General features: G+C 43.7%; 1 protein-coding gene across 1 annotated transcript in view; it reads right to left on the reverse strand.

Annotated features, from left to right (window-relative positions):
• The window catches only part of TRAPPC9 (trafficking protein particle complex subunit 9), a 602,485-nt gene that overhangs the window by 265,366 nt on the left and 316,482 nt on the right, over positions 1–20,637 (reverse strand). The window contains exon 21 of the mRNA XM_056522817.1: positions 14,056–14,146. Within this exon, the coding sequence (XP_056378792.1) occupies positions 14,056–14,146 (91 nt within the window). The remainder of the gene's footprint in view (positions 1–14,055; positions 14,147–20,637) is intronic.

Below are 20,637 nucleotides of genomic sequence, written 5' to 3' on the forward strand. Positions count from 1 at the left end.
ATAAAGTTTCACTTGTTTGATTGAAATTCCAAGAAAAAAAACTGTGCAAAGTCAAAAAACGTTTGGTGAAAACCGGATGGAACCGTTTGCACATACGGTTCTGTAAGGTTCCCATTGACTCCCATGTAAAAAAACAAAAAAGGTATACGGTTTAATATGGTTTTTCACCCGGACCAAAAACCGTGGTAGGCTATGGTGTTGGGTACCGGAAAAAAAAACTGACAAAACCGTACAGGATACAAAACGGATGCAACCGGATGCATACGGTTTTCAATGGAGAGTCAATGCATATGGTTTCCAATACAGTTCCGTACGGTTTTCACATTGAACACGTATACGGGAATTGTATTGCCAAATTGTGGTGTGAATGCACCCTAAGAAGGAGAGAATAAATATCAGAGAGAAGTCCCCTCCGTCTGAGGTCCACCACGACACAAACGTTCAAAACTTGTGGGTTGGGATACAACCACCGATCGCAACCAGGTGGACATAAAGTGTCGAAGTTGCAAATAGTGGTAACGCTCAGAGGAGAGGAGATCCCTGCGAGACATCAGCTGCTCAAAGGACAGGAGAGAGATAGAATCCACCACATCTGCCCAACAAAAAAAGTCCTATAGGACCCCACTCTGCGTGTGTACACATTTTTACCCGTATACTGTTGAAAACTGTATAAGGTTTGAAAAAATTATGTCCGGTTGCATCCATTTTTAAGAAAAAAACGTACACGTTTTAACTTTTCACTCCATTATGAATAAAGTTTCACATGTTTGATTGAAATTCCAAGAAAAAAAACTTTCGGTGTCAAAAACCGGATAGTGCAAACCGGATGGAACCGTACAGAACATACGGTTCTGTACGGTTCCCACTGACTCCCATGTTAGAAAAAAAACATAAACTGTTTCCATACGATTTTCCACCCAGACCAAAAACCGTGGTAGGGCAAAAAAATTGACAAAACCGTACAAGATACAAAACGGACACAACCAGATGCATAGTTTGGCATACGGTTTTAAATACGGTTCCATAGGGTTTTCACATTGAAAACCTATATGTGAACTGTATTACAAAAACGTGGTGTGAACCCGGCTTTATACAGTTTCTTTGTGCAGCAGAGACAATAATCCAATTTACAAATCTACTGCAAATCTGAGAGAGAAAAGTGACAGAAAGTTTACAAGATATGAGTTGTGGACAGTGATAGATAGTGACAGACACAAGATTAAGGAATGAAAGGATATGTCATTGCACCCAGCAGCAAGACCTTCAGTAAGTCACATACTCCCCACACCCAAGATTGGAAAAACACATGAAAGGAAAACTCTAAGTATGCCCCTCGGGAGTAAACGGGTTGATGTCTTCAGGGGCCCCTTTGTTATGGGAAAATCTTTGGGAAAATAAGAGATATCTTTAGTTCTACGGACAATTTTATCAGAGTTGGTGATGTACTTTGGACAAGCCATGTTTGTAAAGCCATGTAAAGCTGATCACAGGATGTCCCCACTGCTGGGAACCCCAATGATCAGTTGAAGTCTGTGAGGGGAAACCCAGTGGCAAGCATCAGTACCACCATGGACAAACAAAGCCTTACAGTTCTGATTGAAAATGGTGTCCTCCTGACGGCTGTGTCATGTTGTTAGGCAACTAACATGCACTGATGATCCCTGTCAGGACATTTAGTAGCCCCAGCAAATGGATACCATTTCATCCTAGAGGCCTACTTAGGCTGCCAAGGTTCTCTAGTCCTTGTCTGAGTGTCAAATAGACAGTTTCTGTTCTGGTTTTATCCAGCCTCCGGTTCCTGTGGATTTTGCCTCAAGCTGCCTTGTTCCTGGTCTTTGGATCTATGCTTCATCCTCCTCCTGGTTCAGACTTGGCCTGTTCCTGTATAATGTTTTGGTTTATTCTCTGATTCAACTCTATCTCAACATGTTACTGTCTGGCATCCACACCATGTCAGGTCTTCCTGGTACTGTTCCATGCTCAACGTCTGGTCTTCCTTTTCCTATTCCATTCTCCACGTCTGGTCTTTGAGGTCCTGTTCCATGCTCCTCTGGTGAGGACACAGCCACGTCATCACCAGAGGGGCATGGTCGTGAGGTCAAGAGCCTCCACCCCGCATCGTCAGTCATCCAGCACGGAGTGAAGTTCCCTCCGTGCACCGGATGTATGGGGTGCCGCAGTTAAATTGCGGGGGTCCCCAGCGGCGAGACCCCTGCAATTAGACATCATATCCTCTATTCTTTGGATAGGGGATAAGATGTCTATGGGTGGAGTACCCCTTTAAGGATTCACTCAAAAGTCGCGAAAAACTTAGCTATCAAGTATTTTATGTGGAATGGTGTAAATCCCCTACACTGTAATAAATTGCCCTGCTAGGTACATATTAAAACAAGCTCAGTCATCTACAGCCCAGACGTCATCCTAAAAGTTTCTTTCCGCTTCATATGATTTTCCCATCAGCCTTCCAGAATGTCGCCATAAAGTGAGACTGACAAAAGGAATGAAGAAGAGCGGGAGAGAAGGCAAAGTCAATACAGATATAACCGGTCCTCTATTTGCCTGAGATTACATAAATGATTAATCTGACGTCGTCTTTACCAACATCAATTCGAAGCAGACTTTTTCTTACAGAATCTCTATTTAAAGAGCCATCGCGATGGAAGCATAATACAACCTGTCCGCCAGAAAATGTGACAGATGCGGACATGTCAGACTGTACGTGTTTAACATGAGTGCGACAGACGCTCCCGGCAATTATTAAACTGCTACACTGCTTGTGCAATGGGATAAAACCACAGTCCAAGAATCCCGAAACCGATGACAACATGGACAAGGAGAAGGATTTACACCTGATCATCGCGGTGCCAATTTCGATACAGAATTCCACTTTCATTCCTTCATTTGTCATTCACCCGGAGGCGACACTTCACTCCCCCAGCAAATTTACATCTTTGGACATCTTGGCTCCAGGAGCGTCTCATAAATCTTATCTCTTCTAATTGAAGGTGAAAAATTAGTGTGAAAATCTGACAACAGATTGAGAAAATATATTGACGAATATCCGAAAGAGTTTTAGGAAATTACAGATGAGCCGTCCACCAGAACTAAACCTGTTAAATACATGTATATAAAAATAAAGATCAAACATTATATAGATATATAGACACAAATACATACATGAATATAACCAACATTTACAAAAACTCTGCATTTACCCCCTTCAGGACTGGGCCAATTTTGGCCTTAATGACCAAGACCCATTTTTCAAATCTGACCTGTCCCACTTCATGTTGTTATAACTTCGGGACACTTTAACTTATTAAAGTGATTCTTAGAAAGTTTTTTTCATTTTTCCGAATTCCAGATTCTCTACTTTTAAGAAAGATAATCATACAACATACAGTATTTTTCGCTGTATAAGACGCACTTTTTCTTCCCCAAAACTGGGGGGGGGGGGGGGAAAGTCGGTGCGTCTTATACAGCGAATACACACCTATCATGGCGGTCCCTGCGGCCATCAACGGCCGGGACCCGCGGCTAATACAGGACATCACCGATCACGGTGATGCTCTGTATTAACCCTTTAAATGCGGCGATCAAAGCTGCCTGCAGCATCTGAAGTGACATTAACCCGGCTGCTCAGTTGGGCTGTTCGGGACCGCCGCGGTGAAATCGCGGCGTAATGAAAAGCTTACAGGACACCGGAAGGGACCTTTCCTGCCTCCTCGGTGTCTGCTCCGTGCCGGGATCCCCTGCATGGTCGGCGCTCTCCTTCAACGTCATCACATCGTCGCGCACGCCGTCCCGTCATCCAATAGGAGCGGCGTGCGTAGCGACGTGATGACGGCGACGGAGAGCGTGGATCCCGGGGAAGAAGACGACCAGGACACCACGGGGACGCGGCGACAGCAATGGAGCGACATCCAGGGCAGCGGTGACGAGTGGTGATTGGTCCGGAGCTGCGGGGACAGGTGAGTATTACCTCCTATACCAGTGGTCTTCAACCTGCGGACCTCCAGATGTTGCAAAACTACAACTCCCAGAATGCCCGGACAGCCAACGGCTGTCCGGGCATGCTGGGAGTTGTAGTTTTGCAACATCTGGAGTTCCGCAGGTTGAAGATCACTGTTGGGTTCAGAATCTTTTTTTTCTAGATTTTGCACCTTTAAAATTGGGTGCGTCTTATATGCCGGTGCATCCTATAGGGCGAAAAATACGGTAAATCAGTTATTTATTCGCATTTACAATATGTCTACTTTATGTTGGCATCATTTGTTAAATGTTGTTCTACTTTTTTTGTTGTTCTACTGTTTTCTGAAAAATGTTCTGAAAATTTGTAAATCAGATCTTTTAAGGGACCAGTTCAGTTCTGAAATGGATTTGAGGGGCCTGTATGTAAGAACCCCCTATAAATCACCCCTATTATAAAAACTGCACCCCTCAACGTAATCAAAATGACATTTGGGAAGTTTATTAACCCTTTAGATGTTTCACAGAAATTAAAGCAAATTGGGAGTGGAATTAATAAATGTTATTCTTTTTTTGCAAATATGCAATTTTGCTCAATTTTTTCTGCAACACAGTCCCATTTAGTATTTAGTCCCATAATTCTGCCATATATAGAAATATCCCATATGTGGCCCTAGACAGCTACATGACACACACACAGGCCTCACACATGACAAAGCACAGTGTCGATTTTGGTCTTCCTTTTATTTAGGATATTTTGTACACACCTTTTCAAGATGCAAGGTGCCTTTGGGTTCCAAAATATTTTTGCAAGACAAATTGATGTTTTCACGGGTACCATTTTGTGTAACTTTTAATCCATATTTTATGAGGTGGTATGAATTAAAAAAAAAACACCAGTTCTACCATTGTTTTTTATAAATTTTTTTACTGTGATTTTTCATGCAGCATAAATGACATGTTATTTTTAGTCTGCCGTTATGTATGATTATGGCGATACCTAATTTATATTTGTTTTTTATGGTTTATCCCATTTACATCACCAAAATATTTTTTGAGTCTTACCATATTCTGAGAGCTGTAACTTTTTTATTTATTTTTTACCAATGGGCTGTGTGAGGGCTTGTGGGATAAGTAGCGGTTTTAAATAGAACTATGTTGGTGTATGTCTGACATTTTAATCACAAAAAGCAGTCACTTTGGCAAGATTATTATTATTATTCTTTTTTTTTTTTCTTACGGTGTTCACCATGCAGTATCAGCGAAATGGTAATTTTATTCTGATTATGATTATGGCGATACCTCATTTAGTTACTTTATTTGATGGTTTATTACTTTTACACTATAAAAACTATTTTTGATTTAAAAATAATCTTGTTACTGCATCTCTATTTTCTGAGAGCTGTATACTTTTTATTTTTATACCAACAATGTTGTGTGATAGCAAATTTTTTTCCGTGAGGAGTTGACATTTTTAGTGGTACCATTTTGGGGTACATGGGACATTTTGAGCACTTTTTATTTTAGTTTGACAGAGGTGGGATTGATATTAAACCATAAAGTTGGCATGGTTTTTATAAAAAAATGTTTACAACGTATATCGCGTGGGTTGAATAATGTGATAGTCTTATTGCTTGGGTCTTTACGGATGTGGCGATACCAAATATGTTTATAATTTTTGGGGGGAGGGAAAGGGAGATTGTGTATTAAAGTGTTTATTTTTTATTTATTTACTGTATGTTTTATACATTTTTTAACTTTATTCAACTTTTTTTTTTATTTTTTTTTTTACTGTCCTACTAGAGGACTTGACACTTATAATACATTGCAGTACAGATCAGTACAGCTGTCAGTGTTTCACTGATATGCATAGCAGATCAGGCTTTGCCTCGTGCAGAGCCTGATCGGCTTCCGTAGCCGGGTAACCAGGGGCTACCAGGAGTATCATTGGAGAACAGAAGGAGCCCCCTTCCTCTGTCACCGGCAATTGGTGCTGCGGTCACATTGACCGCAGCACTAAAGGGTTTAACTGTCAGGATCGGAGCGCAGCTCCGCTCCTGACAGTTGCAGCGGGTGCCTGGTGATATGCGATCGCCGGCCCCCACCGCAGAACACCGCCCACACACCTGCTGTGCCGTGATCGTGGATGGAAATATATATACGTCCATTTGCATTAAGTCACAGGGAAAATAGACGTATAAATATCCATTTGCGGGAAGGGGATAAAATAAATGTGATAGATAGAAAGATATATATATGTGATAGATAGATATGAGATAGATAGATAGATATGAGATAGATAGATATTACATTGTTTGATCCCCTGCTGATTTTGTATGTTTGCCCACTGATAAAAAGATCAATCTTTAATTTTAATAGTCGGTTTATATGAACAGTGAGAGACAGAATTAAAAAAAAGTTGTAAATTGATTTGCATTTTACTCAGTAAAAAAGTATTTGATCCCCCATCAATCAGCAAGTTTTCTGACCTCCGGAAGTCTTTTATACAGGTAATGAGCTAAGATTAGGAGCACTCTCTTAATGGGAGTGCTCCTAATCTAAGCTTGTTACCTGTATAAAAGACCCCTGTTTAGAAGCAATCAGATTCCAAACTCTCCACCATGGCCAAGAGGACATCAGGGAGGAGATTGTGGACCTACACAAGGCTGATATGGGCTCCAAGACCATTGCTGAGAACAGTTCGTGCAATTATTCACAAATGGAAGAAACACAAAATAAGTATCCATCTGCCTCGCTTGGGACTTCATTTAAGATCTCACTATGTGGAGTTTCAATCATTATGAGAATAGTGAGGAATCAGCCCAGAAATACACCGGAGGATCTTGTCAATGATCTCGATGCAGTTGGGACCATAGTCACTGAGAAAATAATTGATAACACACTACGTAGTGAAGGACTGAAATCCTGCAGCACCCGCAAGGTCCCCCTGCTCAAGAAAGCACAGGTACAGGCCCGTCTGAAGTTTACCAATGAAAATCTAATGATTCAGAGGAGAAAGAGGTGAAAGTGTTGAGGTTAAAGGAGACGAAAATCAAGCTCTTTGGCATCATCTCATCTCACCTTGTTTGAGGAGGAGGAATGCTGCCTATGATAGATCCCCTTTTCTCCTACTTTTGCACACTATCTTGGTACGGCTCTTTCAGCCTTGGTTCCCATATTGTGTCTCCGCCCACTGTCTCAGTAAAAGGATATATACCCCCATTATATTAATTCATATCTAGGCTCGAGAGCTGTCCCTGCTCCGTGGACCCCCACCATGCTGCAGGATTTGATTTCCTGGAGCTCGGACACCACTCACTAACCCAAGTACATTAAAAAATATGGTTTTCTTTCGGCTACAGTGAAGCACGCTTGGCGGTTTCCACATCAAGCGTTTCTTTACAGTATAGTTAATTATTCATAATAGCTTCATAATGGAGTTCAGGATTACAAACCGCTGCTAATGCTTTGTAAGAATATAATCGTCAAGGCAACAATTAGAATGTCATTAGCGGAGGATTCTAGGACGCGGCGAGGATCAGGCCAGATCAGCGAAAAAGAGGGAAACTCATTCTCCGGGTCTGAATGGAATGAACTTATGTTTAGAGAACTTAATGGAAGGGGACAAAATGGAGGACTGTAATACAACGACAGACGTGTAATCCATTATCGAAAGATGAAGAGACGTCGTAGATGACGAGAACATCAGAAGAAACTCCATGCAACGTTCTTAACTGGAACATTTGAGGAGAACAATCTGCAGGGTGGGTACCATGGTTATCCACATGAAGACGATCCCTGTTCAGACATATGGACATCAAAGAGGGTGGTCTACCACTTGAGACCCCTTCTAGAAGCTTGAAGGGTTAGCTGCCCAGTAAGCACAGTTCTGCACAATACATGCATTCAGTCAAACTTAGTTTTTCCTAACAGCTGATTACTAGTGGATGGAGAAGCCCCCTATAAGGTTAAAGGGGTATTTTTTTTAAATCAACTGGTGCCAGAAAGTTAAACAGTTTTGTAAATTACCGAATTCCAAGATAGAAATGTAGGGAGAGCACACATGGAGAACTATATCACCTAATGAGTACAACAAGAAGTAAAGAGACTGCACTCACCATGGGCAACGAAGCTTTTAATGCAGCATACCAGGTGACAAGCAGGTGGAAGGAGGGAGGCGGGGAGCGTACAACAGGACAGACTGTTTCACGCCGAAGACAGCGCTTATTCAAGCTGGTATCATACCAGAAGCAAAGGCGAAACGTACGTTGGGGTAGGAGGAGGTAGGTGTGTGGCTGCATGGCAGGAGGACTTTATGGTGTCTCATTCATTTCTCACTTGGTTACTCTCTGTTTATTGTATTCTTTCCTATTTAGGACATTCTTTGATGTGTCACTGTTACATTAATTGTTACCCATATGTTTATAGCCATCTTGTAATAATATCCAGTGACCTCTTCCATGTTTACATTTGCATTTTCTATGGTACACCAGCTATTCCCTGTACTCCATGTAGGGCCACATCACTTGCCTGCTCCCATCTTCTGTGACTGCCATTGTAGTGCCTTATTTTATTCTCTTCTTATTTTTATTGTATGTATTTTTTGCATATGTGTTAATAAAAGTCATTTTACATGATCTGGTTCTATTTTGTTGGTAGTGATAACCACACATACCTGTCCCCATTCCGTGAACCCGTTGTCCCGCTATCTTCCTCCGTATCTTCCAATCCGGAGCCGACTTGTGGCACTGGTGGAGCTTCCTGGCATCACTGTTTGCGTTTCTCTGCTGGTCCCCGCTGCGAGCAGGCCGGGGAAAACAGCAGCATTGACCTCAGGAAGCTCCGCCCATACCCCAAGCCCATTGCTGGAACAGAGGATACCGAGACAGATAGCAGGACGACGAGACCGCGGAACAGGGACAGGTAAGTATAGTTATCATCAGTGACACCCACACTACACACCTGTACCAACAGGTTAGCGTGTTGACACTGATGACAGTTTTCCTTTAAGACTGCAAAGAAGAAGGGTGGGAATGGTCGTCTGCTGAGATGAATCTGCATTAATCCTTACTTTCCTTTGTAATCTTCCACAGGGATGAAGCAGGAGATGACGTGGAGCCCATTATACCAGTATAAGAGGTATCGGGTGACATGCCATGTACGATAACACACACGCATGGCTGACATTTCCAGAAAGGTCACGTAAATGATAGGTGGTAACTAGAATTCTGTGCCCACAGAGCAGATTCCTGCGCTCGGCACACAGATTGCTCGGAGCTGGCATGTCCGCGTCTAATTACCTTGTACAGCAATTCGCCGTGCGCCAGTATTATCAGCATATGCTGTCGGTTATAACCAGCCATACGCTGTATTAACTCCTGCATCGATGAAGAGAAGGGAAGTTCATTCGGTTATAATGGAAGACTTTGCTTAAAGGGGTACTCAGCCCCTAGACATCTTATAACCTAGCCAAAGGAAAGGGGATAAGATGTCTGATCGTGGGGGTCCCGCCGCTGGGGACCCTGTAATCTCGACTGCGGCACCCTAGACATCCGATGCACGGAGCGAACTTTGCTCTGTGCCGGATGAATGGCAATGTGGGCAAAGGCTCGTGACGTCACTGCCACGCCCCGTTTGTGCACTCACGGCCATGCCCCCTGCCATAAACTTGCATTGAGGGGGCGTGGCGGTGACATCACAAGCCTCCGGCGCTGCACCCGACGCTCTAAATGAATGCCGGGTGGAGCAGGGAGATCGGGGGCAGGTGGGGTCGGGGGTGTCCCGCCGCTAGATCAGACATCTTAACCCTTGTCCTATGGATATGGGATAAGATGTCTAGGGACGGAGTACCCCTTTAACTCTTATGGGCTACAAAAGTCTCACCTATCCTGGTGGTTTGTTACAATGTGTCATGGCAGGTACAATTTCTCATTACCAGACTTTTACGGTATATCCTTAGGTACTCCCATTCGTGGTGGAACCAGTCAACTGTCAAATGCAGCGTTCTCCAAACTGTTGACCTCCGGCTGTTGCAAAACAATTCCCAGTATGCCTGGGACCCGCATTAACCCTTAGACGCTGTGATCTAAGTTGATAGCGGTGTCTAAAAGTACTGAGAGTCCTGCCGGTTTGCTCAGGGATGCTGATCGGGATCACCACAGTGCAACCGCGGTGTCCCGATCAGCTGTGACGATGGCCGGAGGTCCCTTACCCTGCTCTGTGCATCCGATCGTTGTTCCTTTACTGCTGCCAGCCATGGCAGGCATTAGTAAAAGAGTGCCGATAACATTGATCAATGCTATGCTATGGCACAGCATTGATCAGTATGCAATCTACAGATTGCATGTAATAGTCCCCTATGGAGACTAAAAAAGTGTGTGTGGGGGGGGGGGGGAATTGGAAAAAATAATAATAAATGTGAATTAACCCCTTCCCAATAACAAAAATGTAATCCTCCCTATCTTAAAAAAAAAAAAAACATTGTCACATGACATTTAAAAAAGGATTGGTAATTGGTAAGTACTTTAAAAAAAAAGTATCGGTACTCATAATTGGTCTTAAAATATTAGTATCAGGACATCCCTAGTCACCATCCATGTAAGGGCTTGTTCACATTGCTTTCGGGCTACGTTATATGGAGTTCCGTCAACAAGTCTGCTGGAATGACAGGAGTTTAGCTAAATTCTAGAAAATCCCTGGCTCCCCGACGCACCCCACTGAAGCCAAAGGGATTCGTTGGGACCCAAAGGAGTCAGTTGTGCTCTGATCCATTTTTGGGGCTGTTCAATGCAAAAAAAAAAAAGAGCCAAATGGGCCCTTAACAGGACAAGGTACAATGGCAATCTGAACTTAGCCTTATCCAACCATGCATGGCTATCCTTACAAGTGATACCATAGTAAATGAAGAGTCACTAATGATCAGATCTTGTGTTACCACTTGTTGACTGCTGGACCTTTTAGTTTGTTAGCGGTTGAAGTGACCCTATGCCCGTGAAAAGTCTTACAAGGCCATAAACATGAAAACCATAGGAGACAGTGAAGAATAAGCGCCTCTCCTGCCCCCGCAGAGCTCAGAAGAAGTCGGGCCAAGCAGTAAACACGAACAACACCATAAATTTTGGATAGACTTGAACTTGGCAGCGAGATCACAGCAGCTTTTTCAATTACTAATGAGTTATGAAAGGCGGCAAAGCTTCGGTACGGAAGGGGCAGGAGGCCGGACGATGGCTGCGAGCGGAATGTTAAAGGGACGAATTGTCACGTCTGAAATGAGAGGCTAGATGGATCGCCCTCTGCGACACGCAACACTCGTGGATGACACTCGTCTCTTCATGACCTCACTGAAATTGATAAAGATTCTTCCAAACATCAAACGATAAGAACTAAGGATTGTTATAGAAATGTAGAATACATGTATGTAATATGGTATATCCAGGTTAAAGGAGAACTGTAGAGCAATATAACTTATCCCACTGGGGCCCCCCCCCCCCCCGCGATCTCCTGTACGGGGCCGTGGCAGTCTACAGAAAGCACCGTGTCGTCCCCAACAGGAAGCCACGGCAGACATGCCCCTCCATGTATCTCTAAGGGATACATAGAGGGGGCATGTTGGCTGCCACGTCATGTGGGGACGGAACACCCCCTTCCAGTATACTGCAGCAGCCCTGTACAGGAGATTGGTGGGGGTCCCAGCAGTCGGACCCCCCCAATGATCAATAACTTGTCCCCTGTCCTTGAAGCTCATGACCAAATATTACCAATTCAGAATCAATACAACATAACAGAAAGTGCACTGTAAAAACACTAAAGGGGTACACCGCTGCTCAGCATTTGGAACAAACTGTTCCGAACACTGGAGGCGGGAGCTTGTGACATCATAGCCCCGCCCCTTCATGACATCACACCACGCCCCCTCAATGCAAGCCTATGGGAGGGGGCGTGATGTCTGTCACGCCCCCTCCAATAGGCTTGCATTGAGGGGGCGGGGCTATGATGTCACAAGCTCTCTGCGCCGTCTCCAGCGTTCTGAACAGTTTGTTCCAAATGCTGAGCAGCGGAGTACCCCTTTAACTACTTGATAACCACACGGAGCTCATTCACAATCACATATTACAGGTTCATATTAGTTACATTATCTTCCCATAGAAAATGTGCTGCCAATCCACCTTAATGGTCTCATGCACATTCCTATTGTTTTATACGTGCATTTTTTTTTTATCACATGGTAATTTTTTATAATCCGTACCCACAGCAATCAATAGATGACATTTAAAAATGGGTGTTCTGTGGTCGCACAGTTCCCACGGGCGCATTCGACCACTTTTCAGAACGCACTTCGGCAACCAAAATGTAACAAATTGTGAAAATAAAAATCATGTATAAATGAGCCATAAACACAGGGAATGATAGGGGTGCAAGACATCAAACTGACCCAAAATTCTCACTAAAACATAAAAGAAAAATAACACCAAAAAGTACAATACACACGAAGTAAAATTTTATTGCTTATTTACAAAACTTTTCATGAATGGTTGGATTAGGAAGAAGTCCTAAGTCTATATAACTGAATAGCCATACAGTTGTTATGGGGCCTGGAGGTCAGTTTTTCTGTCTATACATATACATTTTTACTTAGTTTTCTATGACCATTTGACCAATTTTTGATAATTGGTCATTTTTGATAATTTGTATTCAACAGTCCCCATCACTGCTCTATTAATAAAGTTCTGTAGTGAAACATAACTTATATCCTATCCAAAGGATAGGGGATTAGTTATAGATTGCGAGGGGTCCGACTACTGGGAACCCCACAATCTCCTGAACGGGGCCCCAGGTGTCTGCTGGAAAGGGGCGTGCCGACATCTGCACAGAGTGGTGGCCGATACGCCCCTTTCATGAATCCCATAGAGATACATGAAGGGGGCGTGTCCGCCGCGGCTTTGGAATGGCCGCTTCCAGCAGACGGCCAGGGCCCCATTCAGGAGATTTCGGGGGTCCCTCGCGATCTATAACTTATCCCCTATCCTCTGGATAGGGGATACATTATGTTTCACTGCACTACTCCTTTAAATTATACCGTAAACCATACAAAATTGGTGCCATTACAACCCAACAAATAAAGGTATAGCCATCACAATCCTGAAGGAAGGTAACGTTACTCCATCATTAGAGTGCAAAAATAACCCACAAAAATAATTTTTATACCATATCATTAGAGTGGGTATTCCCAATTTTTTGGGAATCCTTTGGGTATGATGTGGAAAACATGGATCCCCTGACCTGCAGGGTCCCAGTGGAGAATTAATTAAAGGGGTACTCCTCTGCTAGACATCTTATCTCCTATCCAAAGGATAGGGGATAAGATGTCTGATTGCGGGGGTCCCGCCGCTGGGGTCTCCTGCAGCACTCAGCGTTCTAATCAAACGGCAGGTTCCTGCGGCAGTTGTCGAGACGTCACTGCCACGCCCCTCCACTCATATCTATGGGAGGGGGCGTGTCTGCCGACACGCCCCCTCCCATAGACATGAATGGAGGGGGCGTGGCGTGACATCACAAGGGGGCATGGCAGTGACGTCATGATCACTGCTTCTGGCTCCGAGCATTCTGAACAAAAACAGAATGCTGGAGCACCGGAGTACCCCTTTAAGAGGTGGTCATGCATTTGATTAGCTCCCTTTTCTATTGGAGTTATGTAAAAAACCACAGTAGTATGTTCAGCTGTCTCCACAACTCCTAAAGAAGTGATGGGCGCTGGTCTAGTGTCTTACTAATGTATTGTAATAGTCAGGCTTTATCTTATGTTAGGGACTCATTGTAAATTTCATGGAGTTCCCAATATGGGAGGTCATTGAAGGAAAAATGGGATGGCAAGAGTGGTCAATATATAAATGTTAATAGAAACTGAGCCATACCAATCCAGTTTAAAGGACGACTAAGAAAACAAGACAATCCGAAATATCAATTACTGAACTAAACTCCTACAGAACCCATGGGTGCAAACCCTTCTCCACTAACCCACTGTACACCAGTCATAGTATAAACACAATTCTCCTAAACTGTATAGAGAGATGTAAAAACGTCACTCACCCCACTGTAGAGGAGCCAGCTGCAAGTGTTCTAGGATGAGCTGATTCAGCACGCCCTCCACGCTCGCCTCGCCTTCACGCTTCAATGATGAGTGATAAGACGTTAAGGTAAAATAGAAGTAATTAAAATAATAATAATTAAATATATATATATATCTATATATATATAGCAAAAAGAAAGTCCGGCACAGAGCTGTAGTTTGCAGTTAAGAACTTTGAATTTCTTTATTCCAATATAACGCAATACACAGGATAACCTGACGCGTTTCGCACCTAAGTGCTTAGTCGTAGATAAAAAAAAAATCTCAAGCAGCACTTAAATTGTTCTCTCAGAAAAGCCGGACGGGTGCACAAGCAGTTTTAAAGGATAAGGTCCTCTAATATCCATAAAGTAGATAAAAATACAAAGCCGATACAGCACTCCATTAGGGTGAAAAAGAGAACAAAAACTTTAATCCATCCTCTCTCCAGGATCGAAACGTCACCTTTTAAAACTTATTTTGATGGATTAAAGTTGTTTTTCACTTTTTCACCCTAATCGAGTGCTGCATTGGCTTTGTATGTATATATATATATACATATATATATATATATATATATATATATATACATACACAAATCATGTACAGCACAAAAATAAACACAATAATAAAGAGGGAGCCAAAAAAAATCATGACTTATTTCATGTGTCAAATTATTGCTCCTCAGCATGGTGGGCCCTCACATTCCTTGTCCCCAATATTACTATTACATTTATACTCTCCAGCATGGCTCCCATCCTATTCCTAGTGCCCAGTATGGTTCTCCAACTCATTCCTAGTCCACAGCATGGCTTCCCATATTATTTCTGGTCCTTGCCTGTCTCTTCTCATATCCCTGGTACCCCCCTCATGGCTTCCCATCTCATTTCTAATCTACACTATGGCTTCCTGTCTTGTTCTTTATCCCAACATGGATTCCTGTCTTGATCCTTGTAACCCACATGGCTCCCTATCACATTCCTGGTCTAATTCTTGTCTCATTATTGGTCTCTAGCATGGTTCCTCCACCACGTGCAAGACGCTACAGCGCATATTGTAAAGATGACACCTCCCATAAAGCAAATCCCTACAGCAAGCTCAGCGCAGCCAATGAACAGTCCAAGAAAACTGGCAAAAGGGTGAGTGCAGCTCTGGAGGATAAAACATGACGTAACTCCGGATCACTGCAAGGAAAGTAATGACACGAAACAACTCAAGTTTTCATGTAGCTTAAAGGGGTACTCCAGTGGAAAACTTTTTTATTTAAATGAACTGATGCCAGAAAGTTAAACAGATTTGTAAATTACTTCTATTAAAAAATCTTTACCCTTCCAGTACTTTTTAGCAGCTGTATGCTACAGAGGGAATTCGTTTATTTTTGAGTTCCTTTTTTGTCTTGTCCACAGTGCTCTCTGCTGACACCTCTGTCCGTGTCAGGAACTGTCCAGAGCAGCATAGGTTTGCTATGGGGATTTTCTCCTGCTCCGGACAGTTCCTGATACGGGCATCAGGTGTCAGCAGAGAGCACTGTGGACAAGACAAAAAAAAATTCAAAAAGAAAAGAATTTCTTCTGTAGCATACAGCTGCTAAAAAGTTCTGAAAGGGTAAAGATTTTTTTTTCATAGAAGTAATTTACAAATCTGTTTAACTTTCTGGCACCAGTTGATAAAAAAAAAAAAAAAAAAAGGTTTTCCACCGGAGTACCCCTTTCAGGGTACTCCACTGCCTCAGTGTTGAGAACATTTTATTCCGAGCGCTGGGCGTGGGCTGCTGGCGTCGTGACATCCATCCACGCCCCCTTTGGTTGTCAAACCACGTCACTTTAATGTAAGTCTATCGGAGGGGGCGTGGCGGCTGCCACGCCCCCTCCCATAGACTTGCATTAAGGGAGTGTGGCGTGGCATTACGACCCCCGCAGCCCACACTCAGCGTCCGGAACAAAATATTCCCAACACTGGGGCAGTGGCGTACCCCTTTAATTATAAATATAAACGTATAATACTGATAAATTATGGATATATCCTAAACCAAAATAACATAATAACGTAACAAATGCAAATGGCCTGTACCTCTCCAGCCAGCACCTGCAGGGACTTGTGGTTCTACATAGTGTTTATTTGAGCGGAGCCTAATAAATTATTATTCGGCAAATGGCTGGGCATTGAGTTTCCGATCAGCACAACCGGGCTCCGTGCGGGAACATTAACTCACGCGTTTCACAGAGCGCTGCGGCATAAACAGCTTCTTATTTTGGTGGTGCTGTTCTGGGGAGGGGGCAGCTTATTTCCAGTTCATAAACTAAGCATAAATATACAGAAGGGAAAACGCTGAAGATTCCCTGGCGCTGACCACAAAGCCTTTCCCTGGCTCTCTGCGGCGCAGCAATGCGTATCTATGGTAACATACTAACTGGGCCCATGTGGTGGATCTTATCCCTGCTGGACCGCAGTGCTCCCTCCCGCAGAGCGCTAAATATATCCATTACACTACGTTGCTATGGTTAAACACGCCGAAGCCCTTAACCCCTACATTCCCAGGCTTGTCTAAACTCCTTCTACAGTATGAAAAACCCAACCAGAGACACTTGCAAGACACTTTTTGGTGCCATAGCAACCAGCTTGACCATAGCATATAGAAATGTATAGTATAATGTATATAGATTGTATACAGACTAGGTGTCCAAATCCAGTATAGAAGGCACTGGGCACGGATAGCTTCTCCTCAATAGGATTCTCCAGTGCTGGTCTCTGACAATGGGGACTAGCATAGGACTTGAGCGAAGAGCTGGACCATGCAGAGGACAAGTTGAGTTGCACCATGGGGAAACCGTGTCTACTGCATTGGTACGGGCACTAATGTAGCAGTAACTACTCTGTGGGCATTGTTTAGTGGTTGGCACTGCTTTATGGGTAATTCTTCATAGCAGGCACATTGGTCGTGGCGTGTGAATCTGCACTGGCCTTACGGATTGGAATATTATGCAATATGAGGAGGATCAGCACCACTGCCCAGGTACTACGTACTATTTGTAACTATTCAGCTGTGCCAATGGCTTCCCAATGCCAGAGGACTCTGAAGGCAGAGGATTTTCTTAAGATTAGTATAGTGCCCTAAACCCTATGGGAGAAAAAAAGCAACAATGACGCTCTCGTCCTTATATCCTGACCTCATATACCATCCCCATATTCGTCCTCTTATCATGACCTCATATCCCAACGCCCGCACTAACCTTTCCCTGCACCTGTTTGCCGGACAGTCAGCAGGATGTTTAAAAGTCCTGGGCAATCTCCGCAGCCTGAGACTAATGTGAGATGAATTGTAAATCCCATAGACTTGCATGGGACTTTATACAAAAAAAAACACTGTGGCAAATCGGGGCAGGTTAATGTTAATTTCTATTTATAAGACTGTACAATCGATTATGATGGGATATTATATACCTAGCTGAACATATAGGCAAAGGAGGAATCGCACATGGTGGAAGTGAAATTTCTGAGCACCATCTATGTTTACCTTCTGAATACAAAAAGGAAAAAAATGAAGGGATACGTGTGACTTGTCCCCCGGATGACAGCCCCTGCCATAGGTAGCACGTTTAATGTTCGTGGCAGTGACCTTAGCGCGGACAAAAAGACATTACAGTTATAGGAAGAAGAAGATGGGCAGATAGGTGATGAATGACGTCCGGCTACTATACATAGTCATATCTATCTGTACAGAATGGACCCTGGTAGAATTGGAGAACTGCATGGAGAGTAATTCCAGAACACTGGTGAGTCACATTTGGGAGTGACGGTGACGGAGCAGGGCAGTACACAAAGCATCATTTTGCATTACTCTATAGACCAATTCAAGTCAGTAAAAAAAGACCCCATTGCAAGACCCGGACCCCTATAGAAAAGAAAGACAACAATTGGATTTTACAATGATTTTGCAAAACTGTTGGGTGGGGTATGAAATTTATTGCTGAAAAGTGAATGTGAATTACTTTGTTAAAAAGTATCTGTCACCAAATAAAACTTTTCTAAACTAACTCAGGCTATGTTCCCCAACTACTCCTAACACTCCTTCCACCCTTAAAAAATATTTCAGAGCTTTAAAAAGCTGTGTATCTTACCACTCTTCACATTGCATTCTCCTAGCAGGAGAAAGTGGGTGTTTCCCAGCAGGCATGACATCACTGAAGCCTGCTGGGGGACCACTTCCGCCCTCACATGGTTGCAGTGCTGTGATGAATAGAAGACCCTTAGGCTCTGTGCAGCTTTCAGCGAGGCTCTGTGCAGCTGTCAATCAAGCTCAGCACAGCCAGAAGCACTTCCTGAGTTTGGTCTCCTGCCAGGCCAGGAGGAGACCAAACTCACTGTATTAATTGCAGCAGAGAACAGAACAGAGCCACCTAGTGGCCGCTTTTTCTATTACATTTTAAAAACATATTTATGTTGATAATTTTAAAAGCAAGTGAATGGGAAAGTGTCTGCTAATTACACAAGGAACACTCTATTAAAAGTTGTATTTGGTGACAGGTACTCTTTAAGAATAAATTAGGGAAATGTTGAATTATTTCCAATCCGGGTGCATGCAGGTGTTGCAAAACTACAACTTTCAGCATGCCCGGACAGTGGAAGGGAGTTGTAGTTTTGCAACAGCCAGAGGCATCCTGGTTGGGAATCACTGGCTTAATGTATTGGTATAGGGGTGGCCCCTGCAGATTCTTCGCTGTACATTTAAAGAGTCCATATTCTCCTAACAGACATACATTGGGCCCTTACAGCCAGTGTTGGCTTATAGTCCATTCTGCAAAGACATGCAGCTCGCATTGGACGGTGCAGTTGCATACGTCTGGAAAGTTCAGTGCACAAGCCCTTTTATGATGAAAGGGACTCGTGCACAGAAACTGCCGAGACTCAGCCACTGTACCGCACAGGGTGAGCTGCGTTTCTCTGCACCGATCTTTGCAAGATGGGCGGGAGACCAACCCTGTACTTTAAAGCCTCACTCGCAGACTGACTCTCACCTAGTTTTAAAGCCCAGTGACAACCTGTCTTCAGCACCTGTGCTGACCTGGGCTCGTCTGAAAACCTGTGGAGGCCCAGATCCGAACCTGCCTTTTTTTCCCATAAAAGTCCAATCCTAATAATAGGACTTATAAATTCCATAGAATACTCAATCATGGCAGGGACTGTAACTCTTTTGGGATTTCCTACATCCAACCAGCTCTCCTGGATAAGATATTCACTTCCTGAAATCTGGTTGTCCACATATGATAGGTACCATTGGAAAATATATAGCGATCCCTGACGACCATTCCTGTCACCATCTCACAGGTTACACCCACTATTTTTGTATTCTTTTTTCCATTAAAATACTCCTTTATACCAATTTATTTGCAACAATCTAACCTAAATGTAAATCCCGAAGGCGGGGAAGGAGAACGCAATCTAATATTCCCTCCACTTCATCGAACAATTTGTCTTTAGAACAGGAGATAAATGAGACCCGATTGTGGCGAAGGGCGATGAAGATAAATATGATGAACACAAAGTGATCGATGCAGCCCCCCTCCCCCAATGTGATTAGTAACAATTTAACACTGGTCACTTGAATAGTGTCTGCGCGGATTCTGGACCGTATTGGGGTCAGCGGCAGAATGAATCCTCTCGTATTCCTTGTTGCTTGCCGGTAGGGCTCATTACTCGCTCCTATAATGTGTAAAGAGCAGATGGGCTGGTGCGTCCAGGCGCACGAGGACGGCGATGGAAAAATAAACAGATGTTGCTTAGAGCGTTCAATAGCGGCCTCCCAGCACAGCAGGTGGGGTAGAGGAGACGATGGGAGATCGTGTGCGGAGGATGGGGGTCTGAGCATGAAAAAGAAGGCAATTAAAGATGCAGGGGGGAGGGGGAGGGGGAAGGTAACATGAAGGAGCAAAAAAATAATGAAGATCCTCTGTCCGTATTCACAACTTATTTTTGGTAAAGTGAGAGATGTAGCTGCGATTTGGTGCGACAAACAATCGCAACATCAACGATTTGAAAATGGGCAGAGACAGCAGCAAATGGATACAGGACACGGACACAGGGGGCTGCGCGCTGAGGATCTACTATAGAAGCGCAACATACAACGTAAAGAGGATGATGTCAGGATACTGTGAAGGTTCTGCTGCTTGTCAACTCCGGGGTGCAAAACCTGGGGGGCCACATGCAGCGTCCTACTGATAAACGCAAGGCTGTTACCTGACGGGGGCGTCATTCAATGTTTTGTAGCTGGCACTGTTATACAGAGAATGGGGGATAGTTATCAAAACCTGTCCAGAGGAAACGTTGCTGAGTTGCCCATAGCAACCAATCAGATCGCTACTTTCATTTTGCAGAGGCCTTTTCAAAAATGAACAAAAGCGACACTGTACACCAGTGGTCTCAAACTGAGGCCCTCCAGATGTTGCAAAACTTCAACTCCCAGCATGCCCGGACAGCCGTTGGCTGTCCGGGCATGCTGGGAATTGAAGTTTTGCCACATCTGGAGGGCCACAGTTTGAGACCACCTCTGTACACTATACTATATT

Source organism: Hyla sarda, chromosome 5, assembly GCF_029499605.1.
Source record: "Hyla sarda isolate aHylSar1 chromosome 5, aHylSar1.hap1, whole genome shotgun sequence".
Taxonomy (NCBI): Eukaryota; Metazoa; Chordata; class Amphibia; order Anura; family Hylidae; genus Hyla; species Hyla sarda.